We start from the raw sequence: 20,304 nt of genomic DNA on the forward strand, positions 1-20,304 counted from the left end.
AGGTGGGGGCGCCTGGCTGACGCAGGCAGAGGAACATGTGGCCCTTTATCTCGGGGTTGTGAGTTCGAGCCCCGTGTTGGGTGTAAAGACTGCTTAAAAATAAAATCTTAAAAAAAAAAAAGTAGGGGTGGAGAGTAAAAAAAGAAAAAAAAGGCAGGGGGAGTCTGCAGGTAGGGAGAATAGCGTAAAAGCCACACGAGTATGTTTAGAAGATGAACTTTGGGAGGCCCTGAACTAGCGGGAGATGTCAGGAAGGCTATGACTCAGCTGGCCCTGAGGGGAAGCATAAAGCTATTTTCAGTGTCAACATAAGGACAAGGCTTGTTCCTCCAGTCTCACATTTGCATACTTCTCCCTACTCCCTCATCCTATGGGATCCCAAGCCCTGAGGGTTTCCCTGCCAGCCAGGGAGGCTTTGGAAAGAGGGGATCTGGACAGGTAGGGGGTCACGGGCAGGTGCTAGATGAAAATGAGGCTGTGGACCTCAGGGCAGGAACAGTCCTGGAGCTGCCTGAGCCTCTCCCAGGTCCCTCGGCACCGGGGGGTGGCCGGCTGCTTGGCACTGCAACAGCTGGTTCCTGCAAGACACGGGGCTGGCTCAGGGGCATTAGGACTCTCCTGGGCTCCCGGGATGTTTGCCTCTGTGTGCCCTTTCCACCGTGCAAAAGAAGGTTTTAAATTCACAGTTTATGGCTGTATTGTACAAAGACAAATATAATCCAAGCTGGATTTATAATTAGATCTTCATTATCATTATTATGGTTACAAATCTTTTTTCTTCTGATTTTAAAAGAAGTTAAAATTAAATCATTTTCATGGCCCCTAAAAGTGTGCGGGCACTGCAGCCTGATAGAGAAGTTGGCCCCGAGCTGGCTGTGGAGCACGACCCCAGAGGCCACAAAGGGCAATCCAGACCCAGCTCTTAATGTCTGGTGAGATGACACTGTCACATCCTTGCTGGGCAAACTGGGCAATTTGCTTATTCCCTGCATCCCCTTCTCCTCCTGCTGGAAGGCAACACGGTGGACGTGATTAAGAACACAGACTCTAGAATCAAGGATGTGCGTGACCCAGCTCCTAGGAGCCTCCATGTCTTCAGTGGAAAACAGAGATATCCATATTCTTCACTTCTCTGAAGTATCGGGAGGGCTCTATGAATTGCTTTGTGCAGAGAAAATGAAAACGATCAGGATGTGACAGCGAACCATTTCGGCAACAGGAACAAACGATCGAATGCTACAAGGAGCATTCCTTTAGCCAATTCTCTGTAGATATAATTCAAACCTTTAAAAAAAATGCAACATAATAACTAACAATAATAGCAAACACTGAGTGACTGAGTGCCTATTACACGCCAGGCACTGTTCTACCCGTCTAAGCACAGTGCTTGGCACATAATAGGCACTTCACAAATGATAGTATTTAAGTTACCATTATTTTTGTCATCCTCGTTACATAAAATGGCATTAATGCCCCTTGTCTCAAAAGGGCTTGTGAGGTCTGAATGAGATCTCACATATAAAGCACCTGCTTGGCACCCAGCACACAGTAGGTGCATGACTATAGCAGGTGTCCCTTGTGCTTGTCCCAAACTCACAGACACTTCTCAGGCTAAATAAACCCTCCTGAAATCCCCAACTGACAGGCTAATCCCTCCCCAGGCCCGTGCCCTTTGCATGCCCGCCCTCCCCAGCCACCCACGGAAAGAATCTGGCTGACAGCTTGTCTCCATCCTCGCTTTGATCCCCCTCCTGCCCAGTCCTGCCTGGTGAGCTCATGCCCCAGTCAGACCTTCCATCACCTGTTCTGTGAGCCTGGCCCCAGGCAGGGTGGGGGCGGGGAGAGATGCCTCTCTCTGGCACAGCCTTGGCTCTGCCTTCCAGGCCACCCATCCCTGGGGCAGGGGTTCCCGTGACCCCCATGTCAGCCTCACCAAAGTGCCATGCTCCTTATCCTGAACTATTTGCATCCAAAAGAGAAATCGGAGACTCATCAGAGTTTTAGGGCTAGAAAGGCTTATCCAAAAACGGATGGATATAAACTGAGGCTCTAACTGGTGAGCATCTAAGCCGAAGAACAAATCTGTGATGGGAAAATTTGGGGTCTGAGACAGGTAAGTGGGAGAGAAGCTGGAGGGGGTGGGCAGAGAGGGCCTCCCTAGAATGTAATAATATTGACTGCCGTCTGTTTGTTGCATACCCACTCTGAGCCAGGGTCCTCACATCTGTTACACCTCATTTTCACAAAGTACTTATTATTATACCCATGTTATAGGTTAGATGTAACAATAGCAGCTTCCACTACTAAGCATCTACGAGGGGCCAGGTGCTGTGCAAAGAGCTCCAGATCCTTCCAACAGTCCGAGTGGTGGAGCCTGTCAGGGTCAGGAGGCGGGCTCGCCCAGAGCCACACAGCTAGTAAGGGCCAAAGGTGGGCCTTGAACCCAGATCTGTGCAGGCCCAATGCCTCTTGTTCAGACACATCTGTCCCAAGAACCCCATCTGGCATTGGCATTCCCTGCTTTAGGTTTGCAGTGAGCAGGGCTGCTCACTTTTAAAAGGAAGGAAATTAATAGCCTTGCAAATGTGAGAATAAATCCCTGGACAGACCCCAGAAGAGAGCTCTTGGATAATAACCCCTGTGCTGGGAAAGCACGGGCAGTGAGAAACAGTCTAGTCTCCAGAGCTTGGCTCAGGGATCTGATCAATGCAGGTCCAAATCCCGCTTCTGCCACTTGCTGAGTGTATGACCCTGGACACCTCTTCGCATCTCCACTTCCCCACCTGGAAGGAGGATCCTCAGGGTCCCTGACGAGTTCTTGGAATGTTTCAATGGCATCACGTGTGTTAATGATGCCACTCCACTTCCTTCCACACTCCCCCCCGTTCACTCCACTCTGGTCACAATGGTGGCACACTCTCACCTCAGGGCATTTGCACTTGCTGTTCCTTCTGCCTGGAATATCCTTCCCCTAATTATCCATATGGCCGCCCCCTCATTTCCTTCAGATTCCTGTTCCGATGTCACCTCCTTAGTGCCACTTTCCTTGAAAAATAACAAACCCCCTCCCCGAGTTTGCTTTCTTCCCTAACACTTATCTCGCATCTGACAAATTACAGATTTACTTGCCTAATGTCTGTCTCCACACAGCAGAATGTTGTTTCCATAAGAGCAGGGACCACATCTGCTTTGTTCGTTGTGTCTCCCCAGCACCTAAAACATTGCCTGGCACGTGCTCAATAGTAAGTGCTCAACAAATATTTACCGAATGAATGAATTTTTAAAAAGGAGTTTAGGGCGAACCTGGGTGGATCAGTCGGTTAAGCGTCTGCCTTCAGCTCAGGTCATGATCCCAGGGTCCTGGGATCAAGCCCCGCGTTGGGGGGGTCCTTGCTCAGCGGGAAGCCTGCTTCTCCCTCTCCCTCTGCCTGCCGCTGCCCCTGCTTGTGCTCACTCTCTCTCTCTCTCTCTCACTATCTCTCTCCCTATCAAATAAATAAATAAAATCTTTTAAAAAATTTTAAAAAGGAGCTTAGAATAATGCTTAACACATAGTAAGCCCTCAATAAATGTTAGCTACCATGATAATTAGTTTATTAAGTATTTTCTGAGACACCTGTCCTTGAGGGAGGCAGTCTAAAAAGCTGATATAAGCCAAATCTGGGTCAAATCGTGCTGTGTGATCTTGACTAAGTCACACTGCCTTTCTGAGCCTTGGTTCTCCTACCTATAAAGTGAGGGTAGCCAAAGCAGGCTTTTAAGGGACTCGGCAGGATTCAGTAATAACACCAGCTCCCTTTTCCATGAGTGCTTTCTGGGTGTCAGCAACTATGTGATCTCTTCAATGTGCACAATTTTGCTTAACCTTCCCCCTTAGGCCCTCTTATTAGCTGCATTTTCAGTTGAAGACATTGGAGCTCAGAGCGGGACCCACCCCAGCCAGGAATCAACATCTCACTCCTACAGCATCTTTGTCTCTCGGGCAACAGAGAAGTCCCAGGCTCTACAGTCACAGTTCCCCAGGCCCGAGATCTACTGCTTACCCTCCGGCCCCGCCGACATCCCCGTAGCAGCGCTGGTTCCTGGCGTCCGGGGCAGGCCACTCACACCTCACACAAACCATGTGGCCCTGGGTCAGATACCTTGTCCACTGGGCGTGGGGCGCCCTCACCTGCCGGCGGCTCTCCCGGCGGCTCTCTGGAACGGGCCCCAGCAGGAACTGAACGCCGTACCTGCAGCCACACAGGGAGACACCACCCCAAGCACCTGTGAGCATTTATGGAGCACCTACTGGGTACCTAGCCTTCTGTAGGCCCAGCTTGGTACAATTTCTGCCTGAGAATAGAAACCTTTTGGGCAGCCCACTCTTCACCAACAGGTCACATGCGACAAGAGGCTCGGCTCAACTCTTTAACATCATGAGGACTTCCATGCGTCAAGCCCCGTCTAAGCATCCCATCCAAAAGACTGTGTGGTTTATTTCTCAGTCTGTGTCCCAGTCTCACGCCAGCCCCAGGAGGACCGGAACTCCTGTTTGTTCTGGTCACGGTTGTGTCCAGCTCCTAGAATAGTATTCTGCTCCATAAAAATGCGCTGAATGAACCATTTAATACAGAAACCCGGAGAGGTAGGTGTTGCCCCACTTTACAGATTAGGAAACCTAAGCATCAGAGAGAGAAGTTGCCTAGAGTCACACAGCTACTAAGTGGTGGTGCCTAAAATGGAACCACCCAAACCCAAAAAAGCCCAAAGTGACACTCCGAAACGCGCCGCGGCATTTTATAACAGATCCGATTTTATAGAAAAGATGTGTCGTGAGAAGTATTTAAAAGGGCAGTTCCACATTCCGGAGGATCTGAAATAAGAGCCAATTACGATTTTACTTCTACCCAACTTTCTCTACAATTAGCAGTCAACGCCACCCCCGCCCCCATCCTGCCGGAAGAGACGCCGCCGGTCAAGGACTCCGGGGAGACTCGGTGTGGGGCTGCTGCCCCCTGGTGGCTGCAGCCTCTTGGGGGCCTGAGGAGTAGACCGTTTGCCAAGACAAGCCAGAGCTGCGCTCAGCCCCTTCCTCTCTGAGCTGCCCCAGAACCCCGGCGGAATCTGTCCCTCACCAGAAGCCTGTGGAAATTGGAACGTTTGTCTTCCCAGCACACTTTCGCTCCACCTTTTGGTGGTTTATTTGGAGACTTCTTGCCCTCACCCTATGAATACCCTACAAGTATTTCTGTCTTTTCTTGTTCTTTGCTGTAGCCCCAAGGCCTAGCCCAGTACCTGTCATATAATGGGCATCCAATAAACATTGAGTGAAGGAATGAGTGAATGAATGAATGAAGTTGAATGGAGACCAGTTATTAAGGACTTCAAAATCCATGTTAATGAGCTTACAAAGGTAACAGAACAAGAAATGGGGAGATACTGATGCCATCAAAGCAAGAGAGAGAGAGAAATGATGGCAGTTTAATCCAAGGGAAAACGTTCACAAATTTAGCTTGACTTGGGTTCATTTGCATTAACTTACCCTACTGTCTCCTGCTCCTTGGGGACACCTCGCTTTTTCCGCTTGTTCCCGTAGCTGCCTGTGGTTATCAGAGCAGGGACTGTGGACCAAGGAGAAAACAAAATTAGGTGGCCCAGCATCCCCCAGACTATGACAACACAAGAAACAGGGTTAGGTCCTGCTGATGTTCGAGCTCTTTACGTGGCAGCCCAAAGGAGACTGTGGGATCTTGCACCTGGGTAAGTGGTCCCCAATAGTACCCTTTATGTGATGCTGGAGGCAGGGTCAGATCCATCTCTGCCACTCAGGGCCTAGCACAGTAGGTTGCATAGTGGGTCTCAATAAAAGTTTTTCAAGTGAATGATTTATTTTTTTTAAAGATTTTATTATTTATTTATTTATTTATTTCAGAGAGAGAAAGAGAGCACATGCGCATGGGCAAGGGAGGGACAGAGGGAGAGGGAGAGAATCCTCAAGCAGACTTCCTGCTGAGTGCAGAACCCAACTTGGGGCTCAATCTTATGACCAGAGATCATGACCTGAACTGAAATCAAAAGTCAAATGCTCAACCGACTGAGCCATCCAGGCGCCCCTCAAATGAATGATTTTGATGAAAGAATAAGTGAATAAAAAAGAGTAGATAAAAGTTCATAGCTGAGTGAATGGATGAAAGAAAAAGAAAGAAAGAAAGAAAGAAAGAAGAAAGAAAGAAAGAAAGAAAGAGAGAAAGACGAAAAGCAGAGACAGATGATTGGTAGAAGAGCTGATGACTGGAAAGTAGGATGGATGGAGAGATGACAGGTGGATGGATAGATGAACCAATACAAGAAACAGATGGACCAAAAGGTGGACGGATGTATGGATGAATGAATTAAAGAAGTATTTTGTTGAGCCAGCTTCCAAGTCTCTTCCTTCCTGGACCAGACAGAGAACAAAGAGGAGGAGAACAAGGAGTCAGTCCAAAGGGGGTAGAGATTCCTCAGGAAAATAAAGAAGCCAAAGGACATCCCTACCTCTCCCCATTCCCTGAGTGATGGAGCTGAATCAAAGATGCGGTATTGAATTAATGCTTGTGACCTAGACAAGGGCCACACCAGGGATCCCAGGCCCCTCTCCCTGCTGCTGCCAGAGAGACTGGGTTTGGTCTTTGCCATAACACACTTAATACACAATTTCCCTTCCCTCCTCTCTTCCAGCATGCATAGTGCTTCTTTTGGTGCAGGGCCTACAGTGAGGAGAGTCCAGAGAAGCCCAGGTTCCAGCTCTCCTTCTTACAGCTGAGTGATCCTGGTCAAGTCACTACACCTTTCTGAGCCTCAGCCTCCTCATCAGCAAAATGGGGATAATATTAGTACGTATTCGTAGAGTTATGGTCAGAGCTAAATAAGGTGATTTACAATGAGCCATGCCTCTTGGGCAAGTTTTGTGCATCCCTGAGGCTTGGTTTCCCCTTCTGTAAAATGAGAATAGTAACACTGGCCTCACAGAGTCAAGCGATGTGGCAAAGTGCCTGGCACCTACTAGGGGCAGTCAGAAAGGTCTTCCCGGAAAACTGACATCTATGCAGGAAATGAGCCAGGCAAGGTCAGATGTGGGTGGCAAGGGAAAGGGAGAAGGATTTCCACCATTCCCTCTTCCATCACCCTAGTCTAGCCACCATCCTCCCTCGCCTGCACTCCTGCAGCCACGTCATCCCTGGGCTCCCTGCTGCCCTCTGGCCCTTTTCAGTCAGCTGCCCCCAGAGCACTCAGAACGATCCTTTAAAACTTAGCAGAGGGAGGAAGGAGATGAGGCCCCAGGAGACAAAAGCCAGAGCACTGAGCTTAGAGAACTGATGAGGAGCTTGTGTTTCGCCCTGAGGGCGCTGGGTAGCCACTGGAGGTAGCAGGAGGATGACACCATATAAGATTTGTTGTAGAACAACCTCCCCTCCCACCAGGCTGTAGTTAGGGAAGAGATTGGAAGGGGACCATTTAGCCCTGCTGCCTGCTCTTCTACCACCTCAGAAAAACAACTTCCAATGTCTTGGTCGATTTCTTCTGTATAATGGGCATCATCTATTTCTGTAGTGCTCTGTAAAAGCTCTTTGTTGGGTGTATGATGCAGCCCACATCTACAGTTCTGCCTGCCTTGCATCCATTCTCCCCAGTTATCCTTTGGAAAACACCTCTCCCTATCCCCATTCAGGTGGGGTTGACCACACCCCCAGCTGCAAAGGGAGCACACATCTTGGGTTGGCCAATCAGAATAGTCCATCGCTCTAGCCTTACTGATTGGTTTAGCAGTGGATATGTGACCCAGGTCAAGCCAATGAGACTTCATCCTAGGACATTGGCTAAAACTATGGGAAAGGACCTTTTTTTTTTTTCAGCTGCTGGTCTAGTTGGAGGCAAGACGGGTGCTATCAAAGACCATTACAGGGGGAAAGGCTGCCTGAGAATGAGGCCAGCTGGAGGAAAACAGCTGAGAGATGGAGAGAGATTCCTGGGACCATTGCTTGAGTCCCTGGATCCAGCCATGCCTGAATGCAGCCCTTAGAATTGTGTTTACATGAACCACACAGTCTTGCTCAGGTCAATTTAACATGGGTTTCCTACCACCTGCATACAAACTAAGTCCTGACTGATTCACACGGGAAGATGAGTAGAAAAAAGATAGGAGATGCCCACAGGAAGTCAGAGTTTCTTACCTCATTCATAAGGTGAAGAGGGCAAATCAAGGTAAAGGAAGATAAAATCCTACCCTAAACTCGGACCCCACACTCGTGGAAGGCTCTCAAGTCCAGCCAGGGAGTTCCCACGGACAGCTGCCCCACCCCTAGGGGCCACTCCAACTCACTTAAAGACTGTTGGCACTCCACTCTCTGGCGGCCGCAGTAATCCACACAGCCAGCCAGCTCTTCCAGTGGGGGGCAGGGAGCACACCCGTTCCTTGGCTCCCGCAGGACATGCCTCCGGCAGATGCGATAGGAGATCTGGCAGGGCTTGACACAGCAACTCCAGCCATTCCACTCTACCACAAACAAGAGACCCCTGGAAGAGAGGGCGGTGGGGGGGGGTGTCTCCAAGGTCACCTCTATGGAATTTGGCGGACCAGCCGCCAGGCCTTCCTCACAAGCCAGACCCCCCAAAATACCACATGAGCGCTAGAACTCTTGCAAACCTGAGTCCATGCCTTGCTTGAATTTTTCTCTATGACAACTGTTTATACGTCTAAGTAAACTTCAAATTCCATGTTTTATTTACCCATCATCCTACTGGAGATCATTTGGGTTGTTTCCATCATTCATTCTTCCAAAAAACATTTCCTAAGCTCTTAACAGCACCCGATTTCACCTCTCCGTCCTCGGTTTCTTCCTTCGTCAAACAGGAATAAGAACAGTATTCATCTGATTGGGTGGCCTTGAGGATTCAGTCAGCTATGAACATAAAGCATTTGCTCCTGGCACATAGAAAGTGCTCAGTAAACACGAGCTTCTACAGCAGTGAAATGAAACACAGCTACACGACCAAAAACATGGAGTGGAAGGAAGCCCCTTGCAGAAGCTATCTCTGGTGTGAGAGTATTCACATACAGTTTTAGAACCTGCAAAACAGTGCTGTATAGTGTTTAAGAATCCATACAGGTCTTGGGGCACCTGGGTGTCTCAGTCGTTAAGCGTCTGCCTTCGGCTCAGGTCGTGACCCCAGGCTCCTGGGATCAAGCCCCGCATCGGGCTCCCTGCTCAGCGGGAAGCTTGCTTCTCCCTCTCCCACTCCCCCTGCTTATGTTCCCTCTCTCGCTGTGTCTCTCTCTGTCAATTAAATAAATAAAACCTGAAAAAAGAAAAAGAATTCATACAGGTCTCATATATAGGAGAATATAAATGGCTGATCCTTGTTATTCACAGATTCTGCATTTGTCTATTCACCTTTTGCTAAAAATTTATTTGTAACCCCCAAAATCAATACTTGAGGTGCTTTGGCAGTTATTCACAGACATGTACAGAGCAGCAAAAATGTTAAGTCACCCGATGTGCACGTTTTCAGCTGAGGTCGAACTGGCCCAACCTGCCTCCTTGGATGGAGGCTGCAAGTGGCCATGTGAAGCACTGGGAGCTTCCGCTCCGCAGCCAAGTTCAAGTTCAACCAAGTCTGAATCTCAATCTCTGGCCCCTGGTAGTGTGGCGGCTTTGGACCAGCCACTTCACACATCTGAACTTTGTTTTTTTCTTTTGTAAAACAAAGAAAATAGAATCTACCAAAATGGGTTGTTTTAGGATTTAAGATTATAGTGTATGTGAGATCCGTGTGTACTTATTTCCCCTAGGAGCAATGGTTCTGTATTCATTGAGTGTTTGCTGCGATTTCATGGAACCTAACTACTGTGAATCATGAGAACGGTCTCTCTCTCTCTCTCTCTCTACATATATATGCACATCAATTGTATATATTTATGTATGTAAACACATGCATACCTATGCATGGGAATTGTAAATACCAAATTCAGCAGAGTAGTTACCTCTGAGAGAAGGAAGGAGGACTACAGGGGGTGGGGGAGGGGAACGCAGAAGTACCAGTGGCCTTCATCAAAGTTTGCTTCTTAGCTTTTCATGAGGGTTTGTTATATTATTCTCACATTGCAGTATGTCTGAAATAGCTCATCACACTAGAAGAAGGAAGGCGCTGGGTGTCAATGTCCTTGAGATGCTCATGTGCCTACCACAGTTGGGGGCCTAGTGGGGAGGTATTTTCTGATGATGGAGCCCCCCAGGACCATCAGCATCTTCATCCAAGTCCATAGTCCCAGATCAGGACTGGACCAAGCCAGACAGAGAAGGCCATCAAGCCAAAACACAGGATCTGAGGACTTCACCAGGAAGAGAATTTCTACAGATGTGCCAGCAAGCCAACAGTGACACACACACACACACACACACACACACACACACACACACACACTCATGCACACACAAGGCAGCTACTACAATAAGAATTCATTCACTCGCTCCACAGATTATTTACCAAGGGTCTGTTGTGAGCCAGGCACTGTCCTGGGTGCTGGAAACACAGTGGTGAACAAGAAAGAGGAAGTCTGTCCTCCTGAAAACACTCATCAGCTATGAGACATGCCCCAGTTCAGCAACATGAAAATGTGAAGAGGAAAAAAAGTGTGCATCCTTGAACTGATGGAATGAGGTTATTGTGTTACAAACACAGACAGCGTTGCTTCTGACACCTCAGGAAGCCACATGTTCCTTGCATAGATCTCAACTCTTAGCAGAGTTGAAATGCTCAGAAGAAGGAAAGAAGGAAGGCGGGAGGAAGCGGCGGATAAAGTATGACAACCTCACAATCATTGATTACTTTCACCACCCGCATAATAATGACATCACCATGTCACTGGTGCTGGACCAAGCAAGTCACATACTGACCTCACATCACTCACGACAATCTTAGAACGTTGTGCTCTCCCAGATCCTTCTCTGTCCTGTGCCCTCAGGAAACCTGTGCATCACAGAGGCTCCCTGGCCCTGAGGCTGCCAGTTGAGTTCAGGCAATGGGGGAGGGGGTGCACCAGCAGGGAGGTGTTTATTGTGTACCCCCAGCACCCCCCCACCCCTGCCTCAGCCTTGTTCCTGGGTTGGGGAGCCTCAGCCATAGCTCCTGCTCTCACCAGGCTCCAGAAGACCATTTCCTCCCACACCCTGGCCCTCACCTTTGTGAATAGAGCCCTCATCAAATTCTCTTCCTTTCAACTGTTCTGGGTGTACCATCTGTGATTTGCCAGGACGCTGGCTCCAAATGTATTTGCACTATTGTCAAATCCATCTCACAGGGGAGGCAAGTGGAGCTTAAGGGTGTGGAATATCAGAGTCGAGGCAAGACGTTGGCATCAGACAAACTGGGATTCAAACTGCAATCTCACAGGATTGGTGCGATGACAAATTAGAAGCGCTGAGCAGATTATAAATGCTCAATACAACAGGGGGGTCTTGATGCATTTATTCAACAACTGTTTAGGGCCTACTGTGCACTAAGCACTGGCCTGGGTGCTGGGAACAAGAGGAGCAAAGCAGAAAAAGCCCTGCCCTTGAACAGCTGACGCTCTGTGGGGGAAACAGACAATAAACAGTATATTATTTCATTGCAGTGATTGATGCTCTGACAACAAAGCAGAATAAGAGGGGCAGTGGTGGGGTGATTAGACACTTTTAGATGGAGGAGCCACAGATGGCCCCCATGACAAAGGACATCTGAGGAGGCAAGGGAGGGGGCTGAGTAGGCATCTGGGAGGAAAGTGTTCCAGGCAGCAGGAACGGGCAGTGCAAAGGCCCTGAGGCAGGGTCAAGGTTAGATGCCGAAGGGACAGTGAGAAATACAGTGTGGCAAGAGCAGAACATGCAGAAGGAACGTGGTAGGAGGTGGTGTCAGAGAGAGAGGAGCAGTGATAGCTTCCAGGGCTCTGATGACTACTGGAAGGAATTTGGATTTTATTCTAAGCATGAAGAGCCATTGCCAGTTTCTGAGCCAGAGGAGTGATGAGGTGATCCCATTTCAGGTTTGAACAGGATGTCTCTGGCTGCTGGAGAGGGGTGAGAACAGAAACAGGGGGACCAGCAAGAGCACTAATGCAGTTGTCCAGACAAGAGAGGATCATCTACAGTAGAAGGAGCTGCTAGAAGAAATGAATCCTGTGTCACCGGGCACCTGGGTGGCTCAGTTGGTTAAGCGACTGCCTTCGGCTCAGGTCATGATCCTGGAGTCCCGGGATCGAGTCCCACATCGGGATCCCTGCTCAGCAGGGAGTCTGCTTCCCCCTCTGACCCTCTTCCCTCTCGTGCTCTCTATCTCTCATTCTCTCTCTCTCAAATAAATAAATAAAATCTTTTTTAAAAAATGTTGCTGTGCACTTAAAAAAAAAAAAGAAATGAGTACTGTGTCACTGGAAGTGCTCACAGGGTGGCTGGACAACCTGGCAGGGAGACTGCAGATCACCTTCAGGCACTGGCTTGGCAGCTGTACCCAGGTTCCAGGGAAAGCACCAAAGATCCCCTGCCCTGCCCTGCCGGGCCTGCCAAGCAGGTGAAAGATTTTGCAGAAAATTAGGCAGACACCACCTTACAAATATTCTTTCCATGTTGCTGGCATCTGTAAAGTCACCAAGGAGCATGCACACATGACACTCCCAGGGCAATGTCATCACACTTCCCATAGGCCTAGGGTCATGACCTTAGTACACTCATGTGATTATTTGTATTTCATCAGCCTCCTCCAGTAGAATGTCAGCTCCACCGGAAGCAAGGTCCTTGTTCCCTGCTGAATCCCAGCGCCAAGCACAGTTCCTGGCACACAGTTCCTGGCACACACATTCACGTCAGTGAATAACAAACGAGCAGAGCAAATTTTGCCTTAACAACAAAAGAAATAGGACCACAGGTTGGCATTGCAAAAAGGTGCCACAAGATGGCAGTGTTTCTCAAAACAAAGGCCATCACCCTCTTCTGAGTAAAGGAGAAATTCTAGCTTATCAGTGTAGCTTAAAAAGAGGGGTGGGGGTGGTTTAAGGTTGCTCACCCAGCCCTGCAGATCCGGATAACATCATGCCATCTGAGCCTGCTGGAGCCACACTGAAATTCCCACAGTCCCCTTGGACCCCCTGCCCCTACTCCGACAGCCCCAACTCCTGAGGAAATGCCTTTCTGGATGATCCAAACTCCACCTTCTTCTCTGAACCTCATTGCCCAGCCCCCTGACTGTCCATCTTTCTCACTGCCCCCCAAAAAGACTTTTCTGGAATGCAGTTCTAACTCTAGCCTGTTGCCTGAAATCCTTTGGTATTTCCTGTCTCCTATTGAGGTGGTTCACAAAACGTCTTTTTTTTTGATAGTGGATCAGAGAGATCCCCAAGCCTAGTTGCTAAAAGTCTTAAGTGTTCCTACAGCACATCTGCAGTCACTCCCTCCCTCCTCCTCCCATTTAATAGCTCAGCACGCTTTCACTTTGGGTCTTCTGAAATGCACCGTCTCCCACAGCTCAGTTTTGCCCCGCTGTCATTTCTACCCTCCCAGCCTCCCTACCCTCAATTTCTGGTAAAACCAACTCAAGTTTTCTTTTGAGGAACCAACCCTCCCCACTCTCCGTCCCCAAGGTCTGAATAGGGCTGACTTCACTCTCTCGTTCCTAGGATGGATATGTGACCCAGACATGGCCAACGGCACATTCCTTCTCCCTAGCTCAGTGACTGATTGGATCAGGGATGAGCATGTGACCCGATGGGGCCTAACAGAACCATCCCTTGGGTTTTTTGGCTGAAACAACTGGGAAAAGAATGCTCTCATTTCAGTAGGTATACCAGTTTGGAGCTACTGGGTACTATCTTTGCCACCACTTGGTGACAGTATGCCTGAAAATGAAGCTAACCCAAGAAGAGCTGTAAAGTGGAAAGAGCTATATAGAATCCTGATGACATCCTTGGAGTCATTGGATCCAGCTATACCTGAAGTCAAAATCCATTGACTGTTTTTCAGTTACCCGAGCCAACAAACCCCCTTGTTCATTTACGTCAATATGAACTGTGCCACAACCCTAAGAGAATTGATTAGTACAATGAGGACATTGATCCTTACAGGGCTGAAGGGAGAATTAAAGAGTATAAAATACATGAACACATTTGGTAAAGAATGTGGAAAACTTGAAGCTATCCTTCAAGGCCTTACCAATAGCTTCAGCCCCACTCTCCCTGCCTTCACCCCATCCTCACCAATCATTGCTAAGTCTCCTCTTGCTCTGAATGAAATTCTTTATTTCTTTCATAGCCACCCTGTCTCCCAAAAATAGACCGTACACTGGAGGGGAAGCAGAGCGCCATCTTTCTAGCGCCGACTGCTTCTAGCTGGGCTGGGCACACAGCAGGTGGCCACCTATTGCACTGAACTGGATGTGGGAAATGTCAAGGGCTCCTCTTTCACCTATACGGCCAAGCACACATATAATACTGTGGTCTGGAGCCAGACTGCTGGGGCCCCAATCCCAGATCTGCTGCTTAATAGCTGTGCAACTCAGACCAGGGCACTACCTCTCTGTGCCTCTGTTCTTCATCTGTAAAATGGACTCAACAATACCATCTATTCCATAAGACAGTTATGAGGCTTAAAGGAGACCATTTATTTAAAGCACTTACAACAGTACCTCCCTGGCACTTGGTATTTACTCAGTAAATGTTAGGGGGGTCTTAGTCATCCTCAACATCTCTGCCTGCCATAATCAATTACTGAAGTCAGTACATTTTATTTATTTAATTTTTTTAAAGATTTTATTTATTTGAGAGAGACAGAGATAGTGACAAAGATAGCGAGAGCGAGCATGAGCAGGGAGGGGAGGGAGAAGCAGGTTCCCTGACGCAAGACTCGATCCCAGGACACTGGGATCATGACCTGAGCCGAAGGCAGCCGCCCAACTGACAGAGCCACCCAGGCGCCCTGAAGTCAGTAAATTTTAACCCCTAAATGTCTCATGAATAAACATACACTCAGGGCGCCTGGGTGGCTCAGTCAGTTAAGCATCCAACCCTTGATTTCAGCTCAGGTCATGATCTTGGGGTCGTGGGATCCAGCCCTGCGTTGGGCACCATGATCAGCGCGGAGACTGTTTGTCCCTCCCCCTCTGCTCCCCCCACCTGTCTCTCAAATAAATAAATAAAATCTTTAAAAAGAAGAAGGAGGAAGCGGGGGGAGAGAAGGAGAAGAAGGAGGAGGAGGGGGAAGAAGAAGGGGAAGGAAAACACATACACTCTTCTCTCCTCCCCATCTCGCGCCTCCTGACGGGTCCCCACGACCCCTCCTGCCCTGCTCCCGGGGGCGGGGCCGGGGGGGAGGAGTGAACTTCCCTGGTCCATTCACAAGCCCTTGACTCCGCCCAGGCCCAGACACAAGGGCAGGTCCTAGACCTCCTGTCTTTTTGCTGCTTTCCCAAAGGAGCAAAACAAAGAGGAAGGCAAACTTTTGAGGTTCCTGGGCCCCTGAGCCCAAGCTCTTTCTGCAAAGGAAAACGCTGGAGAGCTGATAACATCGTGTGATTCTGTGGGTGTGGGTCAGACTGTGGAAAAGGGGCACTGATCCCTCTGCTCGGTCCTCTTCCTGGGGCCCCCACTCCTGGGCTGCGGCAGCGGAGCCCCTATGGGAACAGGGATACCAGGGATGTCAGACCCAAACTCTGAATGACCCCAGGGCTGCACGCGCTCTCTGTACAGGAAGTAGACGAGGACAAAAGCTGGTCCAAAATAGTCCTTCAGCAAATTTAATCTAGAGGAGCCTCATTTGCTGTGATTTAGGATTACACCATACCCCAAATTATTTTTTCCTCTCCCTGTTGCCTGAATGTCCACCATTAGCCATTCAAACTTGTGGGAAGCTAGCATTAGGCGCTAGAAGACATAGGATCAGATCCAGATCCAAAACGTGCTGGATCGGGTGCCTGGGTGGCTCAGTTGGTTAAGTGACTGCCTTTGGCTCGGGTCGTGATCCCGGAGTCCTGGGATCGAGTCCCACATCAGGCTCCCTGCTCAGTGGGGAGCCTGCTTCTCCCTCTGGCTCTCTCCCCTCTCATGCTGTTTCTCTCTTGCTTGCTCTCTAATAAATAAATAAAATATTTAAAAAAAAAAACCCTGCCGGATCACCTTGGCTGGCCAAAACCCTCTCCTCTGAGCTATGCTTTTCTCCCCTGCTGAACCCCAGCGTGCTGGGAGAAAGTAGTCTGATTTGATGGGACACCCAGTGCAGCCCATGGGCACAGAGTAGGTAGGTAGGTGATCAATAAATATTAGGTCCCTTCAATTTTGGATTTTTAAAAATTGTCCTCTTTTAAATCTAAATTCCTGAAGGAAGCCCCAGATGCCTCAGGTAGAAGAGTTCATTCATTTTTCTCCCTGACAAAGGAAAGTTGGATCACATCCACTTTACAGGGTTCCACGATTTAGATTTTTGTCCCCAGTGGACGTGAAAAATTTACTTCTGGAATATAAAAAGGGTAGAGCCCTTCCACTCACAGACTCAAAAGCAGCCCCTTGGGCACCTGGCTGGCTCAGTCAGTGGGACACCCCTCCTGGGCCCCCTATCCTTGCCCCAGCCATTTGCCAGGTAAAATACAGGACGTCCAGATAGATTCGAATTTCAGAAAAGCAATCAATTTTTTTGAAGAAAATTTTTAAAGATTTTATTTATTTATTTATTTGAGAGTGAGAGAGTGAAAGAGAAAGAGCGGGAACTCAAGCCGGGTGACGGGCAGAGGGAGAGAGAGAAGCAGACGCCTGGCTGAGCGGCGAGCGTAGGCCGGGCTCCAACCGGGGATTCCAGGGTCATGACCTGAGCCAAAGGCAAACACTTAACTGACTAACTCACCCAGGCACCCCAAGCAATCAATTTTTAACATAGGTATGGCCCATGCAATGTTTAGGATATATTTAGACTAAAAAATATTACTTACTGAAATTTGAGTCTAACTGGGCATCCTGTATTTTTATTTGCTAAATCTGGCCACCCTATGCCAAGCCAAGCGCCCTCTCCTCCCTCCCACCCCTCGAAGCGAAGCGTCCCCAGCGCCTCTGACCGCCTGCGTACCCTCCTCCCTCCTACTCCCTTCGCGCCCCAGGCGCCCTCCTTACAGAGTGCGCCCCCTCTTCTCTCGCACCCCTCTGTGCCCCCACGTGCCCATGTCCGTTCGGTGCCCTGCACCCCGCACCCGTGCTCAGCAAGCGCCCTCCTTCCTCGAGCCCCCCATCCTCTTGCCGCCCTCTTAGACCTGAGCGCAGTCCTCGTGCCCCTCCTCCCAAACAGCCCTCAGCTCTCCACGCTTCCTTCTCCATTCTGCCCCCCGAGACTCGCGCGCCGCTGTCCACGACCCACGCATCTTTGTCTGCCCGCACCTCCACAGCCCACTCTTCTCCCCCGTGTCCTGCGCGCACGAGACCCCCCCCCACTTGCTCGCGCGCCCCTGCAGGCCCAGAACCCCTCGGTGGGAGGCTTCCTTCCTTCCTCCGCCGCGCCCCCAGACTCTCGGCCCCCCCGCGCCCAGCGCTCCCCTCCTCCTGCGCCGGGAGAGCACCTGGGCTGACCCGCGCGTAGCCCGGGGAACAGTCCCGCACCGCGTCACACGCCTGGTCGCAGAAGCAGCGCGGGGGCCCGCGGGCGACGCAGGTCGGATCACGGCCCGGACAGCAGCGGCCCAGTGCGGCGCAGCCCTGCCCAGACCATAGCACGCCCGACGGCCTCCGGCCCCAGGACACCTCGACCACCACCGCCAGGGCAAGCGCCAGGGGCAGGATCCGCGCGGCGCTGCGCAAGGCCATGGCCGGGCTCAGGCTGGGGACCGGACGGATGCCGACGGGGACCGACCCTACCTGGCCCGCCCAGTGCTGGGGCGGAGGCTACCGGCCGGACCCCTCCCCAGACCCACCTGCTACCTGTCACGGAGCTGCAATCCACCGCCCCCCATTCGTCCTATCCAAACTTCGCACAGCTAGCGGAACCAAGATGACAGTAATAATGACTGCAACAACTTTGCAGGGTGCCCCACTGCCCCCAGGTTCCAGGGAGACAGAGGAAATACAGAGGTTCATCAAAGCAGTGTACTATGATAGATCACAATAGGACTGCATGTTGTTATAACAGGAATAGCCACTAACCATAATTATAATAGCAATAATACCAGCAAAAGCTGCCAATATTATTAAAATAGCAATAGCAAGAATAATTGCCAGGAAAGGAGCCTGGGAGCCAAGGTGTGTACCAGGTTCTAGGTGCATCATCAGTATTGTCCAAACATGTCCCTTGGATATGCCTTCATTTTTTGCTATATCCCTAACACCTTGATCATTATTTGCTGAATATTTTTCTTTGAATAGACTCACTTTTAAAACTTAAAGTAGTTTGTTTGCTTTTTAAAAAACTGTATCACTCAAGATGATGAGAAGACAAGCCATAGACTAAGAGAAGAAAATTGCAAAAGACACATCTGATAAAGAAGTATTATCTGAAATTGACAAAGAATTCTTAAAACCCAACACCAGGAATAAAAAAACAACAATGGGGCGCCTGGGTGGCTCAGTTGGTTAAGCGGCTGCCTTCGGCTCGGGTCATGATCCTGGAGTCCCTGGATTGAGTCTCGCATCCGGCTCCCTGCTCGGCGGGGAGTCTGCTTCTCCCTCTGACCCTCCCCCCTCTCATGTGCGCTCTCTCTCTCTCTCTCTCTCTCTCCCTCCCCCTTCTCTCTGTCTCAAATAAATAAATAAAATCTTTAAAAAAATAAAAAAATAAAAAAACAACAATGGACAAGGGGCATCTGGCCGGCTCATTCTGTAGAACATGTGACCCTTAATCTCAGGGTCATGAGTTCAAGCCCCAAGTTGGTTGTAGAGATTACTTAAAATAAATAAACTGGGGGAAAAAAAGAATAAAAATGGGCAAAAGATTGAAATAGACACCCCCACAGAAGAAGATATTTGGATTGCAAATGAGCATATGAAAAGAGGCTCAACATTATGTGAGGAAATTGGAAACTGCATTAGGAAATTGCAGATTAAAACAACGAGATACCATTATGCACGTATCAGGATGACTAAAATTCAAAACACTGACAACACCAAATGCTGACAAGGATGTGGTGCCACAGGAATTCTCATACATTGCTGGTGGGAAGGCAAAATGGCACAGCCACTTTGGAAGACAGGTTAGCAGTTTCTTACAAAACTAAATATAGTCTCAGCACATGATCCAGTAATTGTGCTCCCTGGTATTTACCCAAATGAGTTATTTATCCGAATGAATTGAAAGTGTGTGTCCATTCAAAAAGTTTCACATGGATGTTTATAGCAGCTTTATTCATAATTGCCAAAACTGGAAGCAACCAAGATGTCCTTCAGTAGGTGAAGGGTTAAATAAGCTGTGGTAGATCCAGACAATGGAATGTTATTCAGCACTAAAAAGAAATGAGCTATCAGGCCATGAAAAGACATGGAGGAAACTTAAAGGCGTGTTACTAAGTAAAGGAAGCCAATCTGACAGGCTACATACTGTATGGTTCCAACTATATGACATTTTGGAAAAGTCAAAACCATGGAGACAGTAAATATATCAGAGGTTGTCAGTGTTGGGGAAAAGGAGGGGTGAAGGATCTTTAGAGCAGTAAAACTATTCTGTACGATACTCTAACAGTGGACACATGCCATTATTCACTGTCAAAACCCATAGAATGTACTGTTAACACCAAGAGTGAACCATGATATAAACTACAGACTTTAGGTGATAATGATGTGTCCATGTAGGTTCATGACTGTAACAAACGTACCACTTTGGTGGGAGATGTTGATAGTAGGGGATGCTGACTTTGGGGGGGTGAGCAGGGACTATATGGGAACTCTCTGTGCTTTCTGTTCAATTTTACTGTGAACCTAAAACTGCTCTAACAAATAAAGGCTATTTTTTTATTTGAGAGAGAAAGAGCGTGAGCAAGGGGAAGGGCAGAAGGAGAGAGAGAGGGAGAGAAGCAGACTCCTGCTGAGTGTGGAGCCCAGTGCAGATGCAGGGCTCCATCTCACAACCCTGAGATCATGACCTGAGCCAAAAGCAAGAGTTGGTTACTTAACCGACTGAGCCACCCAGTCGCCCCCTTAATAAAGTCTGTTTTATTTATTTATTTGACAGAGAGACACAGTGGGAGAGGGAACACAAGCAGGGGGAGTGGGAGAAGGAGAAGCAGGCTTCCCACGGAGCAGGGAGCCCGATGCGGGGCTCGATGCGGGGCTCGATGCGGGGCTCGATGCGGGGC

The 20,304-nt window shown here is 49.2% G+C and overlaps 1 protein-coding gene across 1 annotated transcript; it reads right to left on the reverse strand.

The window, feature by feature from the left end:
- Positions 1–484: 484 nt before the first annotated feature.
- Positions 485–17,827, reverse strand: LOC112809900 (somatomedin-B and thrombospondin type-1 domain-containing protein-like). Its single transcript, XM_025853299.1, has 5 exons — positions 17,584–17,827; positions 8,342–8,515; positions 5,525–5,603; positions 4,044–4,232; positions 485–578 (listed from the first exon to the last, which is right to left on the reverse strand). Exons 1-5 carry the CDS (start codon positions 17,825–17,827, stop codon positions 485–487), a joined length of 780 nt encoding a protein of 259 aa, XP_025709084.1.
- Positions 17,828–20,304: the final 2,477 nt, after the last annotated feature.

The sequence above is a fragment of the Callorhinus ursinus genome, unplaced genomic scaffold (assembly GCF_003265705.2).
Source record: "Callorhinus ursinus isolate GAN/ISIS: 27379988/994484 unplaced genomic scaffold, GSC_fseal_2.0 scaffold53, whole genome shotgun sequence".
NCBI classification, from domain to species: Eukaryota; Metazoa; Chordata; class Mammalia; order Carnivora; family Otariidae; genus Callorhinus; species Callorhinus ursinus.